The following is a 22,340-nucleotide window of genomic DNA, read 5'->3' as shown; positions in this document are numbered from 1 at the left end:
TTTAGAGTTTTAGGATTTGTCTCCTTAGGACGCCCACTTTTCTTCTGCTCAGTTATTAGTGTGTCGCTCTACCCTAAGGTCACAAGCATACAAACTCCTCAGCCACAGGGGCCAAGCATGAGATTAGTTTGCCAGGCAGCTGGGTAACCAAAAAGAAAAAGAACAGTTTGGTCAATTATGTTTACCTCTCTGACTTCTGAAACATAAGTAGATCGTTCTATTTCTGCCTTTTCTAGTTCACTTTCCAAATGTTCTCTCTCTTTTTTAAGCTAGAAACAGAAAAAACAAAGAGTTAAAACAGACTTTTTCAATGCTTATTTGCAGTATCATTCTCTTGATTTATAATTAGCTATAAACTTGTATCAAATATTCCATGACATTTAGAAAGTATTTCAAATCCAGTGATTGAACAGCACATATGTTTTTGAAGTGTAATAGTTTAAAAGGAAAATAACCAATCCTGATCATCAACAAGAAGTAAACTGCTCAAGTCCCACAAGGAAAGAGCCCCAGCAGGTCAGTACAGAAGTGAAAAACAGGACAATTTCTAGTACGCATCTTCCCTGCTTCTTAAAAACATTTGCCAAAAGATTCAGTTTAAACTGCAGCACAGGCTGCACTACTTGCAAGAGAGAAGTCCTAGGAAGTTCAGAATTACAGCATAAGCCTGTATCATGTGTAAGTAAGAGAAAGCTTCAAAGAAAAACCTGCACGTACAGTTTCAACTTCTTTGATTTCTTCCTTTAACCTCTCTACCTCATGCTCCAGAGAAACGACTGAAGAACGCATCTGCAGTTTTCAAGAAAGATAAATTTAGTTGGGCTGGTGTAAGACAAACTCTCCATGTACACACAAGCTTGCTTCTATGATTTAAACATATTAAGGATGAACTCAGATACTCAAATAATGCAGTATACTAAATCTCTGTTAGAACACCTTTCCTACCTTCTCCCAATATAAAAAGTTCTTTGACATATTTAGGGCCCAGATGCTTGGAAGATTTGCAATATAAGGACTAAGCCAGTTGTCCATTAGCCATAGTAAGGGAAGTATCTTCCCTAGACAGGGAAAACTGTCTCCATCCTCGTACTACATGTAGACAACGAAACCATATTTAGCTTTATCAGAGGCTGCATACATGCAGCAGATGATAGCACATCTATAGTTGAAGATATGACAGACTTTTAAAAGCCCCTCAAAGATGTTTGTAAGTCACCTATCTGTTTGCTCCAAGCTCATACTTTGGTACTCAAATTTATTAAGCAGAAGTAGTCTAGAAATAATTCGCTGAGAAAAATCAGTTTGACCTACTTTAATTCTAGATCAAAACAGAAACATAAAAGACTTCTTTCTTACCACTTTTCCTAGCAACAGAGCCCTCCTAAAAAGGAGGGCTTTGCAGGCAATTTCAACTGTAATTAGCTGACCGTAATGGATTAAGTAGCATTTTAAAAGATTCCCAAAAATTCAAAATAGTCTCAGTTGCCAGGATCAGAAAAATATATATATTCCTCGACAGGTTAGTGGGGCACATGTATGTTCCTGAATCTTTGAATTCTTATTCCATCAGCATTAATATCACCAGGTGCAATGTTACTGGCTACTTCCTGTATCACCTGCAAAGGACTGATAGAGACGTGTCATAACAGTCAAAGACCTTATACCTGTGCTGTTCATTTGTTCTTGCTTCTCTAAAGACAGCAACAGGAATAGCCAAAGTCTAAAGACATCAACAATTCCTCCACTTTTTAGGGTTTTTTAATGGAAATGCATTCCTTAAAAAAAATAAAAATCACTCTTAGCATGAAACTAAATATATGAGCACCAAAAACATCACTGTTGTAAGGAAGGATCGTTCTTATACTGGTTGCAGACTTCACCGTTTTCATCCCCAGGTCACACACACATCAAACCAGGCATCTAGGGCTGTTCTACACCTGCCTCCACAGTGCTCTAACACTCTCTGCTACTTCAAGCAGAAACTACCTGGCTACTGCAAAAAGCAGATCTTCAGAAATACCTGTTTAAGTTCCTTCTGTGATTCTTCAACTTTTATCTTCCATTTGCTTTCTTCTTCTTCCACACTCCTCTGTAGCCTTTGTAAAATCCCCTCCTAAGAAGAGAGCAGAGTTTGAAAGCGTATAACAGAAGAAAGGCAGCTTGCAACATCACAAGGCACAGGCAGCCAGGCATCCTGCTTACCGTCTCTGCCAGAACTGACTTGTATTTCTCACACTCCAGTTGCAGCAGTATGTGCATTTCCTCAGCCTCTTTCAACTTGTGCTCCATAGCCTAGAAAGGAGAAGAGGAACGGGAAGAGTCATGCCTCAGCTGACAGATCTGAGTTCTACTATTGAGTTCTATTTCAACAAGCAAGCTGGTCTCGTTCATTGGCAGGTCTGTATTTTCAACCCATGCAAAGACAACAGGAAGTGCAATGTTCACATACAATTCCCAATTACAAATTTTGTGAGCTACTGCAATAATTCTGAGTTGCCTGAAAAAAAATTCAACAACTACCTGAAAAAGGGAACAGGGATTTTGAATTTTATAAGCGTGTTCACAACTCTACACAGTGCTTTTTGAAGATGTAAATACATTTCTGATTTATGCTTTGCAAATACCTATACAACAATTTTCTTGTCACCTGTTTGACAATTTGAACAGAGCACAATTTGCAAGATATATACTGAAAAAAAAAATACACTTCATGCAGTACACTGTTCATGCCTACCTTGATATCTTCAGATCCTGAGGCCTCTCTCAAGTATTCTTTAGCCATCTTTTCAAACCCACATATCCATTCACTGTGGCTCTGTTGGGAAATGCATTCAGTTAAAATTGAGAGTAACCTCAATAAAACTACCTTCAGGACATCTGCCTCCCAATTGCAGGCTTACAAGCAGTGTTTCAGCCTCCAGTTCCCTGGAGCTAACATGCATCCTGACAGTAGCTGTTCAGCTAGTATCGCACACAGCCAAGCTGACAGTCAGCGGGCCGCAATACAGCATGAGGTTGAGACACGTATGCTATACAGGAGCTTGAAAGTACTGAAACACAAGTGAGTGACAGAGATCTTCCTACAAGGGTTGGGAATTGACAAGAAAAATTTGAAGACTTAAGGGAAGTCTTTAAATCTATTTGAAGAATTTGAATCTATTCCAACACCCGAGTAGTAAAGCACACAATTCTAGGGACACCTCACTAGGAAGACTGCTTCGTAACCTTACGCAAACCCAGCCTTTTTAAAAACTCTTTCTAGCTCATTAAGAGACTAACTTTACGACATTTAAGAACAATTTTAAATAGGAATATTCAAAACCTCTGGACGTTACAAATAAAATGCAGACCCCATTTGTCCCACCTCACATCATTCACACAATCTAAACCACATAAACCCAGTGTACTCTTCCTTTGCCAACAACTGAAAACCACGAAAAATATAAAATTAGAATCAGTGGTTTTCAAAGGAACTTTACAAACAAAACAAACCCTCCTGTTCTCTATTAATTGGCACTGAGGCAGCTCCTCTGGAAAGGGGGCCAGCAGTTATCTGCACAGTCACTGGCAAAGATATGGATCCCCATCATGTCAGACAGTGAGCAAACAGGCAGCAGACCTTATCTGCCCCAAAAACTTACTATCTCAGACACAAGATAACACAGGTGGATGAATCACATACTGGGGTGGTAAAAAAACCCCCACAAAATTATAACAACTTCTGTTTTGAAAAACTTTTCCTGAAGTAACTGCCTGCAGCTTTGCTACTGGCAAGCACAGATATTACTTGCAGAAGACACGTCCCCACTGTGAAATCCCTGGAGCAGAACAGACGGCAGGGAAATGCTCCAGCCTGCCCAGTGCAGCAGGACCAAAACTCCTCAATGCCAGCAGTAGGGTAGAAAGCTATTTCTCTTACCACATTAGAAGGAAGAGAGACTTTCGGGAACAGCTTCTGGAGTAGTTCACGCATCTCTACTTTGGCAGCTTCCAAATGCTGCTGCTTCTCCTAAACCAAGAAAAGGGCTCAATGTAAAATTGGGCAACATACCCCACTGACCTGGCAATAGCCTCTTTATGCCTAGAGCACTTTAGCCAGAAAGTCATTTTTTAAGTGAGAAAGCCACTACAGTCTCTGAAGTTGTCAGTAAATTGCCTCAAAAATTGACACTGAATTGCTTCAGAATTTGGCTTTAACATTTGTTCATGCTCGCTTTATTTTCTTAAGTTCTCCAATCCAGCCTGTTGGTACGGAAATTATACCTTCACTTGTTCACAACATAAACTATGCTGTGCTGAGTAACTGCGTCACACTAACCCTGCCACTCAAGTTAGGCAATCTCAAAAGCAACAAATTTGCTCAATCAATTTTTGAAAAATCCACACTAAAACCATTTTAGGTGGGAAAAAGTCACCATAAATTGACAGCACCAATAAACAAACAGAGAATTAAAGTCAAAAGGAAAGTTTGTGTTAATGCACATTTGAACCAGGCCAAGAAAGCAAGACTATCTTCTAAATATTATTTTTAAGTATTCAACAGGGAGACAGTTACATTCTTCTTCCCCAAGCTTGGATGCAATGGAAATAATTATTAGAGCTGTGTGACATCTCCAGGTTTTCTTTGTCATTGTTCTGCAATCATAAGCACACAGAGCCAAGGGCACCACAGATCTATTGCTCCATTTATTTAACATTAAAAACAGACCAGCCACAGGACATTTGCTTGCTGTGCTTGTGGCAGATTGGTTTAATTTAGCTATATGACACTCATAGAATCCCAACTGAGTTTAAATGCAGAAAGCCCAAAATCCTGTATAGAAGGTAGCTTTCAGCCAAAATTCTTCACTAATATTTGGATTTGCTTTCTTTCACAAGTGTTGTTGCACCTTGCTTCTCTGAATTCCTCTGCTACAAGAGATCGTGGCATTAGTAGGCTGAGATTCAGACAGAAACGAATAGGAGACATTATGCTGTGAAGCTGTGCTAAGTGTGTTAGCTTTCAGCAATCTAGGAACCACCAAGAAGTGGCAAATGGCTGTTTGATGAAGTCCTCCAACTGCAAGAGAAAGCAGGCAAGCATTAGCACACAGCAAAAGCAGGTACACAACTTCCCTGAATGCAGGGCTGAGTGAAGGGCAGAGACATCTCCAAAACACAGATGCACAATCCCAAATCAGAGCTCCTCTGCTTCTAGCTACCTGACTTGAGAAGGGGTTTTTGAAGTTATTTTGATCCTTTTTCTTTTTAATTCTGCACAGTGGCAATTAGCACCAAATCAGGCTCACAGTAAATGCAAGCTCATTCAGAGCAATTCACACCACGTATCACATTGAACACTGGCTCTGACAGTACCTGAAGAGCTTCATGTGCCTTCAAGAAGGAAATTCACAACTGTGGTGACACGACTTCCCTGAGAAATTCCCAGGTTTTTTTACAGTAATTTAGTTCTAGCTCTTCCAATCAATTTATTCCAGCACAGCAAAAGCCCAGTAGGAGAAAGCAGGTTGCTCACCAGCAGTTTAGACAGAGCTCCCCAGAAGTAAAAAACAGCTCTAACAATTATGCAAACAGAAATTAAAAAAAAAAAAAAAAATCAGCATGCCCACAAGAGCTAAGGATTAAAATAAATAAAAGAAACCTAAAGACAACAGTAAGAAGCAGAGGTGAAAGTACATGAATGATCACTCAGAACAGACTGTATTTAAATTGCAGTAAAAGTTAAATGCCTCTAGTTCATTTAAAAAACCAGCTGCAGATCTGCTTCTAGCTTAATACATTGTTTCTAGCAGTTAACATTACAACCTTGGCAGTCTTGTTCACTTTGTCCTGCAGCAATTTTTCAGTTGATGCCAATGCTTCCATTGCTTTCCAGTTTTTCTTCCGAAGGTCCTAATCATTTTTAGAAAGAATGATTTCAGTTCAGCCAATATGCAAACTGTTTCCGCTTTTACTTCAGAGATATATTTTGCATTACATTCCACCATTTGCATTTAAATGCTGGTTACTGCAAGATGATTTTGCTGGGTAAGATGACATACACTAGCAAAAACAAGTGTGATGCTCAAAGAGTTTGAGTGAAAAGGTGGATGGGTGGGGAAATGCCAATTTCTGCCCATCCTGCCCCCATGTCCAAAACTTATCAAATTGTTACTGTAGAGCGTAGCTCTACAGCATCCCCATACTTTGACTGCACTTGTAAGAAAAAAAGAGGGAAATTCTCAAAAGTAGTGAGGAACACAGACACCAAACCACAGATTACACAACAGAGTGTTAGGCATGTTGCATTGCAGAACCCAGCATGGATCCGAGAATACACAGAGGTGTACACATTTATGCCCCTGATCTTGCAACCAGATCTACCCATGTAGATCCCTGGGCGTCAACCCAAACCTACTATGCCAGAGTTCATTTCAGAAACACAAAGCTCAGAGCCTTGGTTTGCAGCATTTACCCATGCAGCTCTCTCCACTGTTCCCAAAGAAAACTGGTTTGCTGCTTCACCAGCCCTCCTGGGAGGTTTTGGGATTTTGCCAGTGGCAAGCATACTCCAGACCCGCATGGAAACACCACCATGCTGTGCTGCACTCCTGCAGCTTTCTTGGCAAGGTCATCAAACATGTACTCCACAAGACATCAACATGCAACCTCAGTTATGAGTTTGAGAGCTCTTCTAAAAAGAGCTTTGCAGCTCTTATCTAGGAAGGATGGTGGGCTTTGTGAGGAGGAGATTAGAGGGCTCAGGATTTAAATGAACTTTTTTTTCAACCCTTCAAACAATCTGCTTTAGCAAAAGGCTATTTTGAAATGCTGTATTTTTTTAATTCACCACACAAAGTGGCATCCAAATCTTAGTGTGTACCTACACTAGTTTTACTTTACCTCCTACTGTTTGCCTGCTATCCTAAGATATGTTTCACAAGACATTAAAGTTGGATAAAATTGCGATGTGGAAAACTGGGACCTACAGGCATGGTCTGCCTTTAACAGTAGCCAGATTTCTGCCTGCACCACCCTTGTAATTCCCCAGGAAACAGGCATACATATGTTCTACCTTCCCAGCTCATCCGTTTTCCGAGACTACTCAGCCATTTTAGCCCTACTTTATTTCAGTTCTTAAGCAACACTACTTGTACTGAAAATCACATTTTCAATATTTTCCTTGTGCATCTTCCTTATATTGTCCCACTCTTAAGCAATAAAGTTCACTGCACAGTATCCGCTGGATGTTATAGGCTATCACAGAGGGACAGGCAAGCTAAAAGCACTGTATTTAACAATTTTATTTATATAAAAGATGCCACACTCTTGCCCTGCTGGTAATGCATTACAAGAAGGTAACCTTGCTGCTCTGTGATGGAAGAAACAATCTTTGATTCCACCCACAAACAACCCATACTACACCATCAGTGGCTACTGTAAACAGGAAAAAGGAAGGCTCAGTGTCCTCTACCTCTTTCAGAAGGTCAGTATTACTTTGCCTTCAGAAGGCAAAGACCCAGATCCAAGAGCCCTGAAGGTAATGCCTCTTCCCATGGCTACACACAAGGACCATAACTTGTTCAAGAGCACAGCACCTTTCACATTCACAGCCTCCTTCCCCAGACTCCCTCTTCTTGCCTTGGCAAAGGACATGATTCTGAACAAGCCTAACAAGGCTTGAACACAAGTCTGAGAACTTGGTGTAGGATGTGTCCCCTAGCAAGTCTCCTCCCCCTCACCAAATGAGCAACTTGATGAAGTGCTGATGAAACTGAGCAGTGAAGTGAGAAATGCTTAGTCACTCCCAAGGAAAGAAAAGAGGAGTGTCCAGAGGACAATGCAGCAGACAACCACCAGAAGTACATTTTCTCGAGAACACCCTAGGTGCCACGGAGTGCTGTGCACACAGGCTGGTTGCTCTTTAGGACTTGTGTTTTTTTGGGTCGTGGAAGGGGGAAGGGTTGGGGAAGGTGGGAGAGGTATTTCCTTACATTGTTCTTTTTCTTCAGTTGATCAAAAGCATTTCTCTGAGAGGCAAGCTCATTTTGGAGACTGGCGATTTCCTTCTCTTTCCCTGCAACCCTGAATTAGCAAAAAGAATCGTAGACAAGTTAGGAGACATTTAAGAAATTTCAAGTGAATCACTGACACCCTTTCACATACACTGACCTTCCTCCCAGCTACATGCTCTCTTTGAAAAGCTGCTCACTGAACTTGGCAGTACTGCTTACTTCCTACTGCTCTGTGAACTGCAGGCTGCCAGAGCAAAGCCCATTCCAAAGCTGTTGTTTGCCTACACAGGCATCTGCACACATTTATCAAGGCCACAGAAAGGCAACACATTAGACAAGCATAAGTCAGCCAGCCCACATTAGTACACCACCACAAAACAGGCACAGCCTGCTGGATAAAAGCATTCTTTTTCAAGCACCTAGTCCACAATTTGTAAGTCATTTAACTTAGAAGAAAAATAATTCAGACAGTGAAAAATGCACAACAGTGGCAATTTGTGTAGCACAACAAAAGCCAGTATGACATTACCTTCCATACAGTTTACTGTGCTTCAGCTATACATTATAACCTAGTGTTACACATCAGATTTTCCCTGGGAAAAGATTTTCACCAGATGACTTTATAATTCGAGCTGAAGGTCCAAGAAAAAAGCTTGTCACCTTTGCTTGGAACATCAACATTTAACTCTTCAGACATATAGCTGAGCTGGCAAGCATTTAAAATTAAATCAATTGCTTACATTGTGGGCACATACTGCAAGCACTGTGCAAGCACACAGACCACTGAGGCTGAGGCCTGAGCACAAGCTCGATGTTCAAGTTTTACTAGGCTGTATGGATTTTTTTACTGGCACTTCTCACACTGATATGGTACATTTGGCATGTATTTAATCTTTTAAATTTCTTCAGCAACGTGAAGTGAAATGAAACACTTTGCTACTTATCTACTGTGTTCAACTTCCGGCAATACTCACACTTGTAGAAGCTTCTCACTTTGGACAGCTAGGGAGGCCTACAAACAGATCAGAAACTCGCTGGAATCAGATCAGCAGCAAAGACTGGTGCAGCGATCACAATCTACCTTGTTAACCAGGCACTGCTGCAAAAATAGGCAGTTACACCCTTGGCCTTCAAGGGAATTCTGTCCAGCCTCCTTTGGCCAGAAGCCTGGGTGCAATACAACATTTAAAGACAGGGGTGGAAAGCTAGACAAGAAATCACCGAATGTAAAAAACCGCAAGAAAACCCACACAATAAAGGGAAGCAGGTACAGATATTCAACAGCCAGAAAAACTGGCTTAGTGCAATCCAACCCTGAAGCTGTCCCTTGAATTATATGGTCAATGCAACTACTGGTTTTCCACGCCATTCGTACAAGCTACCACCACCCCCTTTTACTTCACTCAGTAACAATGCAATTGGAAGCTTTACCTGTTTGCAATTTTCCTGCTTTAATTCTTGAATTTGAACTTTAAAAGATTCATTTTCCTTTTGCACATCCTGTTACAAGAAAAGAGGCAACACATAAACATGTATATACATAGATACACACTCATAATACATATGCTCCTTACAGCACAAGGCTCTTCTATTAAAGCTTTACCTGCAACTGTTTGACACAGCTTGCAATTTCTCTTTCTTTTTCTTCTGCTACACCTTTCAACTTCTTAATTTGTTCTTCTTCCCCTTTCAACCTGCAGAGATGACTCAGAAAGTAAGAAAAGTTGTAAGTAAGAATTTATGCTAAAAAGAGACAGATACTCTAGCTGAGACAGTTTTTAGCAACAGAAGATAGATTTTGTATACTATGTATAATAATCAGCCAAAAGGGGAGCACATACATGGAGAAGAAACCATTACACTATGGCTCCAAAACAAAAAACCTAAGGCAAATACATGTCAGCTTCAACAACATGTACTGCAAACACTTACCTGCTAAGAGCCTGAAGCAAGCTAGTGTTTCCACATGTCTATCAGTAAACACACTTAGTCATAGCTGATCTCAACATTCAGAGCAGGAGTGGGATACACCGGTCACCTGAGCAAATCCTGCAAGCCAGCTGGCTCCAAAGGTACTAGGGACAGTCTCCTAAAGGTGAGACTGCCTTAGGTACTGGCTATACAGGAGTCTCCTGGGAGAGCAACATGTTACAAGAGCTGTACCCAAGACCAAGCGCTTTTCAGCACGCAACCTTCCTCTGACTTGAAGCAGCCAAAGCAGAGTCAAAACAGAGGAAAGTCTGGCAGCATTTCTCCATAAAACAGGAGTAGGAGAATTGGCTATTGCATCTCAGACTGAAAACAGCAAACCATATCTGTTTATTGCTTTTAGCGACTCAGCCACAGGCACTTAAATCCACACTCTTTTAAAAATGCTAAACAGAAGGGGAAATTATCACTAGGCACAAGAAGCAGCAGCAATTTCACTAGTTAGTAGAGCCCTGGGAGATCATTCAGCTTCACAAAGTGTATGAGCACTATGACTTAGTCATGCCAGGCAGGGACACCAGGCACTTGCTATTATACACAGCAGCAGACACACTGGCTGGTGTACATCCATCAGCAATAACAGCTTATTTGAGCAAAGCCAATAAAATGCTTCAAACCAATTAATACATTCCAATTTAAGATAAACACCAGCACTGAAGGCATATTATTAGCAGGTGCTTAAGAAACTGCTACTAAGCATACTCACAGGCTCTCCAGGTCCTGGACTTGGAATGCAGCAGGTACCTTAAAAAAAAAAGTAATTCCCAACATCATTTTGATGGCACTGTAAAGCTTTCAAATTAACATCAACTCTTTGCATGAGCAGGGGCACCACACATCTAGCAGGACACTTGCCAAAGAAATACCAGGAATTTTGCATGAGGCTTTGCTCTGAGAATATCTAAACACAATAGATTTTAGAAGCAGTTTACACCATGCATCCCAAACTTCACACCAGCCAATTTCCCTCCATTCCACCTCTCGTGCCATAAATGCCGTCTGTTGTCTAGACATCCACCCAAAATAAGACTGCAACTCAGTTTCTCCCATTAATCATTGACAAAAATCAAAACTGACCTAGGAATACCACCTTATTGAAAAATTCTTCCATTAAGTTAATGCCTGGCTTCAAGGATGTCCAGTTGCCTGTTCTCAAGTCCAATGCGGGCAATCAAAACCCAGAACATTCCACCAGTTGCAGTTTCTGCAACAAGTACATGCAGGAAGGAATCACAGCAAAGCCTGACTACTTCAGGAGGAGCTGCTACATTCAGTTACAGCAAGAGCTCCTCCATGACCCCCATGGCCCTACAGAGATGCTAACTTAGTCTGGCAATGCGGTACCTACAAGGCAGCTATCATTCTGTCTATGAGCCTCGGAGTTTTCAGACCATCAAAGCTACTCACTACACAAAGCAACATCCAGGTAAAAGAAAAGCTCTCAGAACTTGTGATCCACGTTCATCCCATTTCAGATGAACACATTCATCCTGTTTTGGATGAACACAGTTGAACTAGTGGGCTCTCTGCACTGCAGACTACCAGTTTAGTCAAGCAGGGTTTAAAATAGCTCTGAGTTGAAGTCAATGTAAACCCTTTGTGAGACAGAGTACAAAACCAACCCCTTCCAGTTCACCTGAACAGACCTCCCAAACCACATCCACTCTGCAGGCCATACCTGTTGGAGCTGTTGCAGGTTCTGTTCTTCTAACTCCTGAACTTTACTGGTTAATTGTGCAATTGTATCCTTCTGATCCTTTGGACACAAAAAAAAATAATAAAAAATGGCAAGCTTTCAAGTGTGAACATGACTTTCCTACAGCCGGAAATACTGCAGCAAAACTTACTTTCCTTTGGAATACTAAGGAAGCTTACCTGCAGCCATTGTCCTTTCTTAACAATCTCCTTCTCCTTCTCTTCCAATAATGCCTCCATGGTTTTAACCTGCTTTTCTTTTCCCTTCAACCTGTACCATTAAACACAGACACACAACATAAAAAAGACATCCTGTGCTTTGTAGCACACCACAAAAACAGCATACATGATCTAACACAATTCACCTACTAAAAATCAACCGGTGAACACTTCCACTTCAGTCTAGGCTACCAGGAGATGCCCCTGCTCAATGTCACCGCTCATTAGGAAAAAGCAGACAAATTCTGTGCCCATGTATACTGCCGGGATTTCATACATGTGTTTTCCTCATCTAAAAGTACTTCCTTTCCCCTTCCCAGCTGGGACACAAGGAACTGATGACAGTAGTGGCTCAGTTCTCACTTATGTACCCAGATACAGCACAGCTATTACCAAAAGAATTTTGCCATAGTGCCTTGCCTATGTCCTCCATCCTGACTTTAATCCACTGTAGTTTAACTGGGGCTCATGAAGCCATACAGCACTTCACCTGTTTGTGTCTCAGACAGGACCAGGTATTTCTAACAAGGACACACATCTAAGACCAGTGTTAACAGCCTGGATCACTTCCTGTGCAGACACCAGGCAACAATACTGGACCTTAAAGACTGAAGCAGGGAAGCAAGGGGTGCACAAGGCAGATCAGACATGTTAACAACTGTACTTACAGAGTCTGAAGTTCTTTGATTTGTGATGTAATCGACACCTAAAAGAAATAATAAGTACTTCAATGAACATGAAAAGACACAAACGCTATAAACCACTCTAGGGAGAAAGCCATCAGACATTATTAAAATAGGCGCTATTTGTTACAATTATGTAAGCATAAACACACTTTTTTGTGGGAAAATAAATTATGAGAAGTGAAGTGTCTCCACTATTTACTTTCTCCATATTTAAAATGTGACTTCCAGAGCAGAAAAGAAAACAGTGCAAACAGGAACACAAGCAGGCTCACCAGAGTACAATTCCACTATAGGAGACAAAAGGAGGAAGCAGACACTGATGATGACTAACCATCTCTCACTACCAACTGCAGCTTTCAGAGAGACCATCCCTGGTCATTTACACCTTTGCACAAGCAAGTGCTTTATCAATGCTCTCTGCAGTGTCAGCACTCCCTTAAATTCTCATTCTAAGCCTGAACACGGATTGAAAAAAAACAAGACTTAGTGGGAACACTGCCTCTGAATTTTGCACAAAAGCCTGGCAATGGCTATCTGTATAGATACTGGCTTTCAAACAGCTAGCTTATTTCAGGCAGGAGTTTCAGACATTCCCAAAACCCTCTTATTCTGCTTGTAGGAGACCAAAAGGTGTTTTTTAGAGCAAGCATCCCTCATATGTAGCTTTCTAGAGACGGAAACTTAAAATCGCATTTTGTTCTGGGCTCTGTGTCCTTCCTGTCAGGGAAGGAAACACAAATAATTCATCTAGTTCCTGGCAATTTCCTTTGGAGGAAAAGTCCAAGGTGGAAACACATTCAATGAAGCTTTGCCTAAAAAGGACAAAACTAACACTAAGGAAACAAAAGAGGGTGACATGTTGGAATGTAGCTGAAAAGACTGAAGAAAGTGCAGACCAAAAAAACCAACCCACACACCCCACACAGACAAGCAAGCAAACTTCCTGACAGCACAATGGATTAAGCTGCCTGCAGAATGGCCTCCCTAAGGAAACAGGGGTTCCCATTATTTTGGATGCTAGACAGCAAGCATGCCAAAAAGGCCCATACTCTCCATTTCTGCATTCCTGGCAGCTAGAGCAAAACTTACTCTGCCAAGACAGGCTTTCTTTGGACACGGGAAAGAAAACAGTCTAAGGTTTACCTGGAAACCAGATACTATGTGGGCCCATAGTATTTTTGTAGCAACACAGAAAGGCCAACAAAAGGAGGAGCACCTTCAGCCCTTCAGATTTCCAAGTGACCATCTTCCAAGGATGCCCCATGGCTTTGTGTTTACATCATGGACCGTATAAGCCCAGCCAAAGCTAACGCTACCATGCTTTAAGTTATAACGGTTCTTGCCAAATTTCATACTAGAAGTCCAAAAAGTTCAGGCATCCAGAGGACTGTGGTATCTGAAGGACAGCTGTAGTTATATTACATATTTACAGCTTTATATCCAAGAAATGTGTAGTTCTACCATTAAAAAGTTCCCTTACCCAATAACATTCACCAGTGAAAGAAAACACCAGAACAGAAATGAGTGAGCAGAGCATCCAAGACAAGGTTGTTTCACACTTCTGGCACTAAGGTATTTTACCTGTTTTTCCATCTCAAGCTGGGAATTTCCTACTTCTTCTTTCAGAGCCTCTATTTCCTGTGTCAAAGCCTTTTCAATGACAAAACAGACAGGATTGGACAATGGAAACACAAACACCACAAAAATGGATGCTACAAATTCATCACTATTGAATGCCATGCAGTAACAAATAAATGGTAGTCAGTGGTATAGACACAGAAAGGAAATTAGGTATTGTAAGACAGACACCTGAACAGTCTTCTCCTTGCTTGCTACTTTGAGGATTTCAGCTTGTAGGAGCTCTTCCACTGATTTTATTTTTCCATCCTTCTCATGGATCCTTTAAAAAGAGAAGAGGAACAACATTGGTTGGCTGAACAAAAATGTTACTTCAGCAAATATACAAGCTTTGGTTCTGGTATCACATCACATCACCAGCCTCTGAAATCCACAGTGAGACCAAGCAGGCAAAACAAACAGGAGGAATAAGACTGGGAATAGTACAGAACTGGCTTTATATAACCAATAGTTCACATGCTAAATAGATACTATTACTTTCTAAAAATACAAATGAAAGCATTAGGAGGCCCTGGAACAACACACAATGTACTTCAGCCTTCACTGGACATGCCAGCAAAGAGTTTATCAACTTCAAATACAGACACACACACACAGAGTGAACAAACCCACTCCTTTCAGAGTGCCTGCTGAAGAAAAATAATTATCTGACAATTTGCTGCAATTCCTTGTCTACTCAAAGTTAAGTTTATACAGTTAATTGCTTATCAGAGAAGCAACTAGATTTTCAAAAGCTATTACCTGATGTGGCATGTTTAAAAGCGATAATACTTCCTGCCACAAACACAGTTCACCCAGTTAAAAGCAAATCATTTCAGGGAAGTAAAACACCTGTAGTCATGGAATAAAGACAGACACAAGTAACAATCGGAAATTAAATCTGTGCAGTAACTTACACTTTCTGGAGTTCTTCCACCAGTGACTGGAAGGAAACCTGTTCAAAAGAGAGCTTCAGCTTAGAAAAACAGAAAAGAGCAAAACAATCTGCAGGTGCTGAAGGGTAAGGAATAGAGAACTTGAGCACTCTGGCACTAGGTAAACTGTAGCAGCCTAATGATTTTATGTATCTGGCTGTTCCTGGAAATTAGCTGTAGGTCTCCAGTCCCTGTCAAACTAGTAACATCAAGTCGCTGCAAGTTCCAGGAAAACAAAAGTAAACCCACACCATCTTCACCAGGAAAGGCTGAGGTTCAGGAACAGCCTTTGATCAGCTAACCTTTTCATACTAGCACTACCATGTATCTCTCCACAATTATGATGCTTCCCCTTTTCCATAAATAATTTTCTAGAAACTAAGTGCCCTTCTGAGCTGACCAAGCAGAGCTGGATGTCAAAGAAAGCCACTTCCTGATCAGCACTTAGTGCACATCAGAAACAATATTGTGACAGTGTCACTGAAAAGAGACATGAAGGGGCTAAGTCACAACTGCAGGAGTGTGGATTAACATTAGAAAACTCAAATACACATAATGAAACCAATGCAGTATGAGCTGCCTACCAGCCATACTTGCTACAAAGGCTTCTGGAAAAAAAGAGCAACCCACAGCCATTTCCACTCACACCAACACAGAACTGCTGCCGACTGGAATCTTTATATCTGCCACGTTTCTGACACTTAAGCAAAATAAGTATTTGACAGAAATACCAGCTTCCAGACCAATGCTGGAAGAAAACAGGAGTCTTTGCCAACAGGTTTCAAAGACATCTTCACCTTTTTCCCCTGACTTTTGCAACCACAGCAAGATCCTTTCAGATTTAGTTTAGGTGTAATAAGAGTTTTAGATGAAAAGTACTACCTGCTCCGATTGCTGAATTTGCAGACTTTGAAGTTCTTTTCTCAAGGATGAATTTTCCGTTCGCAGTGCCTTTGAAAGCAGACACACAGATAATGAAAGACTCATTTGTTGGGGAAAAAGTGTTAAGCTTAAAGGAAAGTAATTTCTTTTAGAACAAGTGAAAGACTTTGAAAGTCTGAAAGACTCACTCTACAGCTGTGGGAGCCAAAGTATTCAACGAACTAACTATTCATTACAAGACAACTTCAAGTGGACTTCAATCTACAGGAAGCTGGAGTCCAGGGAAACATCAAGGTGATGTACTCACATCTTTGGCTGTATAGTAATAGTAACCTGACAGTTTGCTAGTGAGCTGCTCCACCCCAGTACAGGGGTGTCAGCAATACACCTGGAATTTAGGGACATTAAGAAAGCAAGCATTACCTTGGCTGTGCCCAGGCAGACATGGCAGGAATACCCAGCCAAAAACAGACAAGAGATTTTTTTTTTGTACTGGCTTTCCAGTACAAGAAAAAAAAAATAATAAAAATCTAGCTGCTTCTAAAACAGAAATCACTTAAAACAGAAAAAAGCTTCTTCTTAAACAGAAAAAGGAAATGCTTTTAGTATCATTCCAGAAGTGTCATTAGCTGATAATCCATTTAACCGTTCAGATTACCAACTAAGCAAAGAGGCCAGAGCCTCATACTGCAGATTAGGCCAAACACGCTGCTCTCAAAATACATTCACTTTATTCCAAATGACATCAGGTACTCATCCTAGCAAAATCTGCCCTAGACTAAGCAGAGAGAAGCACTTATTGTACATCATCAATGCTCAATGCTTAGTCTATCTTACCAAAAATATTTTAACCTTGTCTCCACAAGATGCCTTGCCTATTCAAAGGGAATGATCTCAGACTGCACTATGAGCACCCAAACACACACTTTCCACAAACGCACTTAATCTCTACTTTCCCATTGAAACACAGGAGATTTTTTTTTACCTTCAGCTCCTCCTCTTTATTAGCCACTTGTATGAGTCCTGCCTCAAGCAGCTCTTCAACTGTCTTGATTTTATCATCCTTCTCTCTCATGCTGAGAAATCAAAGTGAGCATTAGCAAAAAGAGTTATGCTTTGAGGGCAGTTTAGCTATCAACAGTAACCTCACTGTCAACAAAACTGAATCTTTATTTTAGTCTATGATTCAAAAGAAAAAAGTCTCACCTTCTTTCCATCTGCTCTAACAAGTCTTTTTTTGCCTATAAAAACACAATAGTGATGATTAATTAGATCCATAATGTTATAGGATTTTAAGAACACAAATAATCAGAGAGCATCAATTTAATCAGCTTAGTTACCACACTAATCCAGAAGGGAAGATAAAGCAGAGGGGGATGTCCTCATGTGATGTGTGTCTAATACTGACGCTGGAAAGATGTCGGTCTTCCAGGGGAGGTACAGATCCAGCCCAAATGTTTTGTTGATTTTACAGATGGACTACAAGGAGTTCTGGTGACAAGATGTCATGGGACACAGGATCCCACTGATCATAGTTGAGTGTCAAACATGCCAAGCACTGTGCAGCATCTAATCCATAGCAGCCAGCTGAGTACCAGAAAAACCTGCCTCTTTTGAGTATTTATGGAAACCACATGCTCCATCTGAGGTTCACACAGCAGAACATGTGTGACTTCTCAAAAACAACACACTGTGAAAGACCATACAAGAAACACACAAGACAGGGATCTGCTAGCTAGCAAACACCAGTGCAGAAAAGAAGCTTCCTGCCCCACAAGTCTTTTTTCCAGTGCTTCAAGAAGTTCACATTCCATAATGGTACAAAGTCAGAGGTGTTCACAAGAGCTCTCCCAGGCAACACTCGCAAAGGAGATGGGGCTAAGTAACACAACTGCTTTGAACCTGCAGCATCCTGTGTGAATACCAGTCAGACTGGCTGCAGGTGTGCTATGGTCAAAAATACAGAAGAGGACACCCAAGAGACATCAATGTAAATAGTTCTCATTCCATGGGTCTGTTCTTCGGTTACTACTGGTTTGAGAATTTATTCCAGGATAGAAGAAAACAAATAGGGTAAAGATCTTACTTTGGTCTCTCCACCTCAAATAAGAGCCCTCTCCCCAAAAGCTGGTTGCTCTGGAATAAAAATTAAAATCCTATGAAATTTGCCAATAAAACTGGGAGAAATTGAAGAAATAAGATCCTGCTTCTGTTCAGACAGCATTCTTCAGGGAAGGAGAAAAAAAAAAAAAAAAAGATCCACATTTTGCTTGGACACTCCTGTCTAGTGCTTGAAGACAGTTACAACTGCCTTACTTCCCAAGCAAGGGAAAATACCTAAAAAAGTTACAGGCTTTGACAACAACCAGCTCAGCCTAGGGCCAGCTTAAGGGAAAAAGAAACCACTGAAGAAGTTAAAAAGAACAGAAGGTATTTGATACAAGCTCACTGAATACTGGCTATACCTGCTCAGACAGGAGAGTCTGCAGCTTCTGAACTTCAGCTTGCAGAGTTGTGTTTTGATCCTTGAGAACCTGGAAATAAATATAAACATTTTATCAGTTCAGAACTGCAACCCCTAATTACAGCATTTTCATACTGGTAATGAGATAATTACGTAGCACAGAAGTCATTACAGTGAATTCTTTGGAAGCTACAAGACCCCTTTCCCCTTCTTTCTTGCCCATCTGTAGTAATACTTCTGTCCTTATGTTCCCATGAGAAATTCAGCTGCTACCATCTATATTCCCTGGCAGAAAAACCACACAGTACCAAGTGTGAGAGGCAAAAGAAACCACATTTTTCTCCTAAAGCAGTATCAGCATCATGCCAAGATTCGGCAACTGGGGAAGCAAATGGTCGAGGATCACCCTATTTCTCTTCAACTGCCTTAAAGCTGAGGATGCTCAGCAAGAAGTCAGCAGTCCAGCAGCAAAGGGGTTTGCACAGCTCCCGCACTTTGGTCTGAGTGGAAAGAGGTGAATCAGGAAGACACACATGCCTCCCCCTCCAGCATTCCTGCTCAGTATAACAGACACAGCAGCCCTATTATTGCTTTTTGTTTTACAGTCTTTTTTAAGACCTGCTTGGTGCTTTACAAAAGTAAAAAGCAGGACATATGATGCAAGACCCAAAGCCTTACAAGGACAATAGAAGCAGGAAGGGACAGTAGCAGTAAGGATCAAAAGAACTGCCCTGTTTGAACATGGCTTTTCCCTCTTTCATGTGCATAGAAAAAAGCAGCACTTCCTTAGGTAGAAGCATTTAGTATAGAGCTGGTGTAACTTACGTTTGGGATCAAAGACAGAAGAGACTTAGAAGAGCACAAAATATTCATGCTGAGAGAACACTAGGATTTCCAGTGTCATGACAACTGTGATCCACATTCAGTTCCCTATTCCCAAGAACTGCTAGAATGGCCTCCAGATGATTTCTGTTGCTACTCAGCACTGAGCTGATTTCAGCACAATAAGCATCCACAACACCTCTAAGGCCTTTTTCCTGGGTAGAAGTTACTACCGAAACCATCACACTAAAGGAAGTTCAGATTATTCCTCCTTGTGTTCATTTTCACCACTTCACCTGCCATTTTAAAATGCTCCACCAAGCTGAAAGCCCCGTGAGTCACAGTAGCTTCAGATCTGACAACTTACTCAAGACTGCCACCTCTTCCAACTCCCCTTTCGAGACCACTTATGTACCCATTAACCAGCTTCACTGAAGATCCAGCTGATAGCTTTATTACAAAAGTTATACTACAAAAAAAAAATCAAATGAAGTTGTAGCTGATTCCTATTCTATTCACCGAGCAAAAAGCCTTCCCTCTTGTTCTCTGACAGTTTAGAGAAACTACAGAGTCTTATCAAAACCTCTTTAATACATAAATCAAGTTTACTAGCTGCTCACTAAGACCTTCAAAGAGCTCCAGGACACTCATGAGGCACAGCTTCTCCTACAAAAGCATGCTGCCTCTGCTACTACCCACCCTTTCTGCTCCCCACTAGCAAACCTACCAACTTGACATCATGAGATTTAGAGTGACTGACCTTTCACCAGAAAAAAAAAAAATCAGAAGAGCAGCAGTACCCAACACAGGCATTAAAGGAGTTAAAAAGATGGAGTCATCACTTTCCTCAGGAAGCAGATCTATTTCTAACAGCTAAAGTTCGGAAGAAGAAAACCCAAAGGTGGCAGAGGGCAAGGAGGAGTTAAGCTGCTCTCTGTACAAACTTCCTAGAAGCAAGTACCAGCTTTGCTGTGCAGACCCCAGATGTCAGATCTAAAAGCTTCAGCAATTTAGCCACAGCCTCCTGAGAAACCACTTAAAAAGAAAAAAGAAACCTAACGCGAGAATCCAAGCAACAAAGACAAAGGCTTACACCAAGGCCTTGACAATAATATTAGAAAGTAGAATGCAGGAAAACGGCAAACAGCAATACCTTTCACTCAACAACCTCCCCTTCCAGATTTCAAAGACCTCACTCTTCACAACTGCAGACACCACACTTAACTTGTGTTACCCTATCTCTTACTCTGCTGCACTGTTATGACTGTGACATCCCACATTGCTCTTGCCTTGCAAACAGAATACTGTAATTTAACACCTGCAAGTTCTGTTTCACAAATCAACATTCAATTGTATGAAATTCTCAACAACCTCCAAAGTCTGGAAAATTTGCTGTAAATAATCACAAAAACAGCTATTCTATATCATACCTTGAATTCTTCTTTTGTGTTTGAAATCTGAGCAAGCTCTTCTCGAAGTTGATCTTCAAGAGTTCTTATTTTGTCATCTTTGATGTGAATGCTGAGACATGGAAGAAGAGTTAAATACATTTTGTAATCCAAGTCTTCCAGAAAGCATTGATTCAAGAGAACATTAAAGACCAGCAAACGTTGTTTATCAAATCCAAGAGCTATTTACCTTTTCTGCATCCTTTCCAGCTCATGTGCAGCAGCAGCCTAGATATAAAGAGGATTAACACAGATTTAAGATACATCACATGATTCAATCAACCTTTCATTCCACAATATTAAAAAGCTGGAATAAGTCATTTGGCCTCTAAGCACATGACTCACCAGCAAGAATGAGGGGCAAACTTGTCTTCATGCACTTTTGAAACACCAATACATACCAGAGGCAAGAAAGCCACTGTGCAAAGGGAAAAAGATCCCAAGAACATTCATTTGACAACCAGGATTATCTCCAATTAAATATTTCATTTCCACCTCCATAATGAACCATAAGTTACATAGCAGTAACAGGGACAGCATTGCATTTGGTTCCAAAAAGATCTCTGTGGTGAGGTGGGGGAAGATGGGGTGTTGTATGCTTTGGAGTTTTTTTTAGAGGGATCACAGTATCACAGTATGTTAGAGATCGGAAGGGACCTCAAAAGATCATCTAGTCCAATCCCCCTGCCGGAGCAGGAACACCTAGATAAGGTTACACAGGAACGTGTCCAGGCGGGTCTTGAATGTCTCCAAAGAAGGAGATTCCACAACCTCCCTGGGCAGCCTGTTCCAGTGTTCCGTCACCCTCACTGTGAAGAAGTTTCTTCTCAGGTTTAAGTGGAACCTCTTGTGTTCCAATTTGTACCCATTTCTTCTTGTCCTTTCATTGTTTGCCACTGAGAAGAGCCTGGCTCCATCCTCGTGACACTCCCCCTTTATATATTTATATACACTAATAAGGTCACCCCTCAATCTCCTCTTCTCCAAACTATAGAGACCCAGCTCCCTCAGTCTTTCCTCATAAGGGAGATGCTCCACTCCCTTAATCATCTTAGTTGCCCTGCGCTGGACTCTCTCCAGCAGGTCCCTGTCCTTCTTAAACTGAGGGGCCCAGAACTGGACACAATATTCCAGATGGGATGCTTATGACCACTGTACACAAATGCCAAGACTGCATATTCAAGCACAGCTGTGTTCACTCCTGTGAAGTGTCCTGCACTTCATATGCCCACAAATGTAAACCAAACAAGTAAACCGCTTCAGTAAATTGGATATCCAAATAAGAAAGATTTCACTGGCGAGAGAAGGGTAAGAAGCAGGCTTCACACCAGCTATAAGAACTCCAGAGAATGGCCTATTAGCCCAATTCAGTAGCCTTACACCTTTCATGTGCTTAAGCACAGATTGCTTAAAGCCAATGGATGTGCATTTCATGACAGAATAGATAGTGATAAGTAAAACTAAATATTTAATAAAACAATTGTTTTACCTGTTCATTTGTCAGAGCCTGTAACTTCTGTACTTCTGATTTCAGAGAGAGATTCATGTTCTGTAAGACCTGAAGGAAGGAAAAAAAGAAATATACTTGC

At 41.1% G+C, this 22,340-nt stretch overlaps 1 protein-coding gene across 12 annotated transcripts in view; it reads right to left on the bottom strand.

Moving 5' to 3' along the window:
- The window catches only part of KTN1 (kinectin 1), a 102,861-nt gene that overhangs the window by 9,712 nt on the left and 70,809 nt on the right, over positions 1-22,340 (bottom strand). For 6 of the 12 annotated variants that reach the window (XM_061355950.1, XM_061355943.1, XM_061355968.1 and 3 more), the window contains 25 exons: positions 22,241-22,309; positions 20,942-20,979; positions 20,734-20,824; positions 18,483-18,551; positions 17,224-17,258; positions 17,003-17,093; positions 16,018-16,086; positions 15,118-15,155; positions 14,393-14,483; positions 14,165-14,233; positions 12,566-12,603; positions 11,859-11,949; positions 11,662-11,739; positions 10,690-10,727; positions 9,598-9,688; positions 9,426-9,494; positions 8,969-9,006; positions 7,974-8,064; positions 5,806-5,892; positions 3,920-4,009; positions 2,735-2,815; positions 2,203-2,292; positions 2,021-2,113; positions 718-789; positions 186-269 (listed from right to left, as the gene is read on the bottom strand). In XM_061355950.1, the coding sequence (XP_061211934.1) occupies positions 186-269; positions 718-789; positions 2,021-2,113; positions 2,203-2,292; positions 2,735-2,815; positions 3,920-4,009; positions 5,806-5,892; positions 7,974-8,064; positions 8,969-9,006; positions 9,426-9,494; positions 9,598-9,688; positions 10,690-10,727; positions 11,662-11,739; positions 11,859-11,949; positions 12,566-12,603; positions 14,165-14,233; positions 14,393-14,483; positions 15,118-15,155; positions 16,018-16,086; positions 17,003-17,093; positions 17,224-17,258; positions 18,483-18,551; positions 20,734-20,824; positions 20,942-20,979; positions 22,241-22,309 (1,791 nt within the window). The remainder of the gene's footprint in view (positions 1-185; positions 270-717; positions 790-2,020; positions 2,114-2,202; positions 2,293-2,734; positions 2,816-3,919; positions 4,010-5,805; positions 5,893-7,973; positions 8,065-8,968; positions 9,007-9,425; positions 9,495-9,597; positions 9,689-10,689; positions 10,728-11,661; positions 11,740-11,858; positions 11,950-12,565; positions 12,604-14,164; positions 14,234-14,392; positions 14,484-15,117; positions 15,156-16,017; positions 16,087-17,002; positions 17,094-17,223; positions 17,259-18,482; positions 18,552-20,733; positions 20,825-20,941; positions 20,980-22,240; positions 22,310-22,340) is intronic. The other 6 variants (XM_061355959.1, XM_061356016.1, XM_061355986.1 and 3 more) reach the window with 3 other exon arrangements.

The sequence above is a fragment of the Neopsephotus bourkii genome, unplaced genomic scaffold, assembly GCF_033783945.1.
Source record: "Neopsephotus bourkii isolate Nb327-2 ecotype Australia unplaced genomic scaffold, CSIRO-AGI_Nbou_v1 NB_95, whole genome shotgun sequence".
Classification (NCBI taxonomy): domain Eukaryota; kingdom Metazoa; phylum Chordata; class Aves; order Psittaciformes; family Psittacidae; genus Neopsephotus; species Neopsephotus bourkii.
This window is presented reverse-complemented; position numbering and strand designations above follow the sequence as displayed.